This window comes from Camellia sinensis, chromosome 8, assembly GCF_055761805.1.
Source record: "Camellia sinensis isolate YWXY chromosome 8, ASM5576180v1, whole genome shotgun sequence".
In the NCBI taxonomy this organism is placed as follows: Eukaryota; Viridiplantae; Streptophyta; class Magnoliopsida; order Ericales; family Theaceae; genus Camellia; species Camellia sinensis.
The window spans coordinates 9,515,118-9,521,117 of NC_138968.1; the positions used below are offsets into that span (position 1 = coordinate 9,515,118).

The following is a 6,000-nucleotide window of genomic DNA, read 5'->3' on the forward strand; positions in this document are numbered from 1 at the left end:
AAAATATTTTTTAGTACATACACAGAAAAAAAAAACTTGCACTAAACACAGAAAATAACTTACATTATACCAAAAAAAAAAAAAAAAAAAGCAGCTTAAATCTCATAAAAATGAAATTATTTTTCTAATGTAAACTGAAATGCAATTTCTCAATAATGGCTCCAAATCCTCCACCACCAAAAGACAGTGGGAGTGTTTGTTTCAGTTTTTCAGAGCTAACTTATGGCTTTTTAACTTCGAAAAAGTTATTTTGGACTGTTTGGTTAAACTTATTTCAAACAGCTTCTGATTCTAACAGTTTATTTTAACTCAAAAAAACTGATTCTGAGAAGCTGCTCACCCCTTGCTTCTGATTATCAGCTTCTGCTGTGAACATATTAATTTTTAGTTATATTCTTAAATTTTTTTATTTTTTATTTTTTTAAAAATAAAAAAAGACTCAAATGGACTATAGATTATTATTATTATTTTTTATGAGAAATGTAGACAAACAAAAAATAAAAATTAATTGAAAAAGTTATTTCACAGCTTATTTAACAAACACTACTCAGCAATTTAAATCTATAATCCAACATGTACACCAAACAAATTAATAACTTCTAATTAAAGTCATAATTTATAATTTATTAAGTTATAATTTATAAACTGTTTTAACAACCACACCAAACGGAACCAGTAAAGGGAGAGATGGGAGCTTGGAAGCTTTAGATATCAGGGTCCCACTTATGTATTTTCCACCAAATTTCACCATTCACCTAAATATAATTGCAGGAAAAGATTCTAACAAGTGCTTTTGCCCTTTTCCACGTCCCATTCTTCATGTTCACACCTCAAACTTGCAGCGCACGACTCTTTAGTTAGTGTTTTCCAATGTGCGGGGTATTTTGGGAAGAAAATAAATAAATAAATAAATAAAATAAATTTTATCTTTTTATTCATTTTAAATTATATTATTTCTCACATTTTTTATTCATAAAAAGATAAAATAAATTAAAAAGTAAAAAATTAATTTTTTACCAACTTCTCAAAATTTCACTACATATAAGATAAAATAATATAATATTATGAGTAATAATTTGTTAATTTCTAATCCTTGGTTGCCACACAGTTGACTTGGAAGAGGACCTCAAGTTATTACTATACATGACATTTGGTGTATATTCAATTTTTCTTAATTGTAGTTTGTATTGAAGGGTGGGCGTAAACTTTCAAATTATAGTCTGTTGGAAAAAATAATAGGACGCTTCGATTTTTTGACTAACAATTTTGTGTTTTTTATTTTATTTTATTTTTTAAAATAATTCGTCAATTGTATGAAATATATATAAATATCTTTAATTATTTCAATATTTTTCTACTATTAACATTAATTTCAGTAACTTTAACATACTAAAAGAGAAATTTACCAAAACAATTAATATTTACTGAACAGAGCATATTTATAGATTTAAAAAATAAAATAAAATATTCTACAAAAAAAAAAAAAAAATTGCTCATGTAATTTCTTCCAAAAAACAGAGCATATTGATATATAAGTTTATTTTAAAAAGTTGATTAAAATTTAATTTTTTTTACTTCTTTCAAAATAATAATAATAATAATAATAATAATAATAATAATATTTTCGATTCACTTGTCAAAATAACAAAAAAAAAAAAAAAAAAACGCGGGTCTTTGGTCCTAACGTCCCCAAATCTCAGCAACGTCCTCTCTCTCTGTCTCTGTCTCTCTCATTATCACTCTCTCACTCTCTCTGTTTTGGTGTCCATCTTCGTAACATTCCACGGTGACTCTTGTTTGAATTTTCTCTCTTTAATTTTGGAGATGGAAATCTTGCCCTTGAATGCTCTGCCGATAGGGTACCGATTTAGTCCGACGGACGAAGAACTCATCAATCATTTCTTACGCTCCAAGATCAATGGCGATGAAGAGGCTGTCAGGCATATTCGTGTTGTTGATCTCTGTAATTTGGAACCCTGGGATTTGCCTGGTAATCTTCTTTCTGTTTTTTTGGATTCTTGATTTTCTTTGATCATAAACAAGTCCGAATTTTGTGTATGCATTTTGGGTATGTGTTTATGTGTATTGATTTACTTCAATTTTCTGTGGTGATTAATCATACTTGTATTGGGGTTTCTTCTTTGATTATTGATATACAGTACTTGATCAGAAAGTCCCAATTTTGTGATATGTAAGCAACGTACATGTTTTTATGTAAGCATTTTGGGTATGTGTTTTATGTGTATTGGATGTAAATGGAGCTTCAATTTGCTCTTGTGATTACTCTCATAATAGTATTAGGGCTAACTACTTGACTGCGGATCAACTCTTGTAACCTTTTTGATCAGCTGTGGAAGCAGTCTAGTTTTGGGTGACCACATAAACCCTTGTGTTTTTTGTGTGTATGTGCTTTTACAATTCTTGTATGTGTATTCTACTTTGTGTCCGTGTGTCACCCATCCTGGTCAGGTCTCTTCTCTTTTTTTTTAATAATTATTTTTGTAATTATTATTTTTTTTTGGGTAACTGCAGGTATGTCTCTGATAGAGACGAATGATAATAAGTGGATCTTCTTCTGTCCCAAAAATTTTGAGCATAGGAGCCGAAAGAGAATGAACAGAGCGACTAGGGCTGGGTACTGGAAAGTGACGGGCAGGAATAGATTGATCAAGTCTGTTGATGGAACGAGTGAGATTGGCGAGAAGAAGACTTTGGTGTTCTACACTGGGCGTTCTGGTAAAGGGCCGAAGAAGACTAACTGGGTGATACATGAGTACTGTGCATCCAGTGATGTGCTTGACGGCACTAATCCAGGGCAGGTTCAACTTTTGATCTCCTCTGTCTTCAATTTCTACTAATTCCGTTTGATTTGTAATTCTCTCATGTGTTGATTGTGGTGGCTAATTAAGATCCATGAACTCAAATGGTGTTTAAGTTTGTGTACCTATGGCAAGTTCTTGATTCTTAGTGAAATGAATGGTGGTCCTTTCATAATTTTTGAAAGGCATTGACAGCGTAGTTGATTGTTTTCAGGTCTCATTGTTTTTTTTCATAACATGGATTATATCTTGTGGTTCTTTTCAAGTCTGATTGATTGTAGCTTATGAGTCTTTTCTTTGTCATCATAGTTTGAATTTGATGAAAATATTTGATATGCATTGATTTGGAACTTTGCTATTTAGAAGTAATAATTATCATGTTTAGCTTTCAAAAAAACCTTTTCTTGTTTTTCTGGATTTAAACTGATGCTATATTTCAATGTATTGGTTCTTTAGGCTCAAATTATCAGCTCAGTTTGTGTGTGGAGATTCTCAGTAAATTTGTGAATCAGAATTCAAATAATGGCTCGCTTAATTCATTTTACCAAATTTTTTGCCTTCTGCAGGGTTCATATGTCCTGTTTAAGTTAATCAAGAAGAAGCTAGACATAATGCAGAGTGAGAGCACTGAAGGTTCAAACAGAACTACTCTTGATACTTCTTTACCTATTGAGATCCGTGTTGCTGATAATGTAGGAGATAAATCAATTGTCCAAGTGAGAAGAAAAGTTTATTTTTAGCTTAATTTGTCGACTATCTTTATTGAGAGCATGAAATTGCAGTCATATAATTTGCTTATTCTTTCTTTCTTTCAGGATAAGATCCCTGAAGGTTCAAACCGAACAACTCTTGATACTCCTTTACCTATTGAGAACTGTGTTGCTGATAATGCAGGAGATAAATCGATTTTCCAAGTGAGAAGAACAGTTTATTTTTAGCTTGACTTATCAACTATCTTTATGAGAGCATGAAATCACATTCATATAATTTGCTTATTCTTTCTTTCTTTCAGGATAAGATCACTGAAGGTTCAAACGGAACAACTCTTGATAGTCCTTTACCTATTGAGAACTGTGTTGCTGATAATGCAGGAGATAAATCGATTTTCCAAGTGAGAAGTACAGTTTATTTTTAGCTTAACTTTTCAACTATCTTTGTGGTGAGAATGAATCATAGTCATGTAATTTGCTTATTCTTTCTTGATTGCTTCAGCCGGATCTTGATCCAGATTTGTTGAGACATATTGTTGACCCAAGTCTGGAACCACTAGATTTCCTTGACAAAATTCAATCCCCATCGCACTCGTTAAATTTGCTCCATGTTGGTCCTGACCCCAATAGGGTGTTGACTGAGCACTTGGCTTCAGTCGTAGCGAAAGATTCTGGAAGTTACAAGAATTTGGCTGTTGAAAGTGAGCCCCTTAATTATATTAATCTTAATGGGTGGGTCTCCTATTTTGACACAGAAGTGCCTTGGGCACAGGTACGCTGAAGTCTCTGAGGACCTTTCAGGCTTTATGATTTTGCAAATTCACAACTTAACTTTTGACTTTTGTTAGTCTCCAACTTGAACGCCATGAATTGCCTAATTTTAATGATGCTTATCAAATTATTCTGCATTGTGGTGTTCCATGTGATGTACACTTGGAAATTGACTTTTTACTTCCTACACTGCAGTTTGATTCTCAAGGATCAAGCAGTAATAGCAATGTCGTCAGCAATGTTGACACTTTTGGAACCGGAATCAAATTAAGGGCTCGCCAACCTCGTGATCAAACTAGTTCCAAAAACTTTGGGTCACAGGGTAATGCACGAAGAAGAAACAGGCTGCAGAAGAAACTTCAAGATCCATCCTTGTACCAGAGCAATTTTACAGATTTGAGCTACAACGAAGAAAACCATGAAGCTAAGGTGAGAAGTTTGTCAGCGAAACTTTTGTACAGATTGTGATAATGCCTTTCCTTTGATTTTAAACCCTCCATCTATATAATTGGCATCTATATAATTGGCATTTTGTGCAGGCTGAAGGAGCTGAAGAAGAGCATAGTGTCACTGCTGATCCTGATGCTATCATAGACGAAACCCAGGATACATCCCTTTCCAAGTCCAGTGATGTCACAAAAGTTGCTCAAGAATTGGCTTGGAACATGAAATCAAGAAGTGATTTTCCAAGAAGTGGTGACGAAGAGGTTCCTTCTGCGTCTTTGAAAGCTCCTCCTGCATTGTTCTTCTTTTTCTCATCTATGCATATGCTTGGGGTACTTTTTGGCCGTGTTGTCCATTGTTTCTGTGGGTTTATGGAGATGCGCTGAGTTTTGAAGTTGATCAGAGAAATTGGCCCATGGTTAATGTTCTAATCAGGCAACCGGGATAAGACAGATAGGACGTTCATTTTGTTTATGCTTATATATATATATATTTTTTTTTTCTTCCTATGCAGTCTTTTAACTTTGTATATACAACAGCAGTTGGACTTGTACGTCTGTAGAATTTTGAAATGGAAATGATGTAGAAGTATTTAGGTTATAGCTAGCTTCAAGTCTGGTAAACCTTTCGCGTATGTTTCTTTTATCTATCTAATCTGATTTCTCTTGTTAGGGTGGGCCAATTCAAGATTGTTTTATCTCTCAGTTTCCATGTTGGTTCTCAATTAAATTTTGTTTACCTACGCATTACACAATGCTTGTGCTGAGACATATCAAAATGACCACCAAGAATCTGTATTTTTTTCTTCTTCTTGTGTAAAGATTCCATAAAAGCAAATTAGATGACCTTGGCAATCACTTGTAACTCCACATTGTTTTTACTAGAAATTTATGTGCATAACATGAATGACGTATTTTGTGTTTATAAAATTTTTATTTTAATTTCTTTTGTTGAATAATATTGATGCTTGCATTCTTGAATATTATAATAAAATACTTTCTCTTTTCATTTTGTGCCGGGTGTTTTATAAAGAGTAGTGTCATATAAATAGAAAAATTAATTAGAAAATAAGTAAAAATGATATGGTAATTTATCCTTATTTTAGGGGAAAATAAAAAAATAAAAAAAAAAACTCTTATAACAAAATAAACTCTGAGGTTTTAATTTCTGTTACCCAATGGAAAAATGATAATTTAACCACTAAACTCAACAAAAAAAAAAGAGGAGTATTTTAGCCATTAAACTTAACATATGTG

The 6,000-nt window shown here is 32.5% G+C and overlaps 1 protein-coding gene across 2 annotated transcripts; it reads left to right on the forward strand.

Moving 5' to 3' along the window:
* The first annotated feature begins 1,650 nt into the window (after window positions 1–1,650).
* On the forward strand, window positions 1,651–5,426 carry LOC114259254 (uncharacterized). 2 transcript variants are annotated; one of them, XM_028199265.2, is made up of 8 exons: window positions 1,651–1,990; window positions 2,533–2,819; window positions 3,386–3,535; window positions 3,635–3,733; window positions 3,832–3,930; window positions 4,032–4,301; window positions 4,496–4,729; window positions 4,840–5,426. In XM_028199265.2, exons 1-8 carry the CDS (start codon window positions 1,825–1,827, stop codon window positions 5,128–5,130), a joined length of 1,596 nt encoding a protein of 531 aa, XP_028055066.2. In that variant the 5' UTR covers window positions 1,651–1,824; the 3' UTR covers window positions 5,131–5,426. The 2 variants fall into 2 exon arrangements, with proteins under 2 accessions (XP_028055066.2, XP_082740801.1); XM_082884675.1 differs by having other exon boundaries at window positions 1,675–1,990; window positions 3,635–3,650; window positions 3,848–3,930.
* Window positions 5,427–6,000: the final 574 nt, after the last annotated feature.

Bases quoted from the DNA above. Each gene is read 5' to 3' on its own strand.
- LOC114259254 (XM_028199265.2), top strand. From the start codon at position 1,825: ATGGAAATCTTGCCCTTGAATGCTCTGCCGATAGGGTACCGATTTAGT. The intron at 3,536-3,634 runs GTGAGAAGAAAA...TCTTTCTTTCAG, and splicing joins GAGATAAATCAATTGTCCAA to GATAAGATCCCTGAAGGTTC. The intron at 3,734-3,831 runs GTGAGAAGAACA...TCTTTCTTTCAG, and splicing joins GAGATAAATCGATTTTCCAA to GATAAGATCACTGAAGGTTC.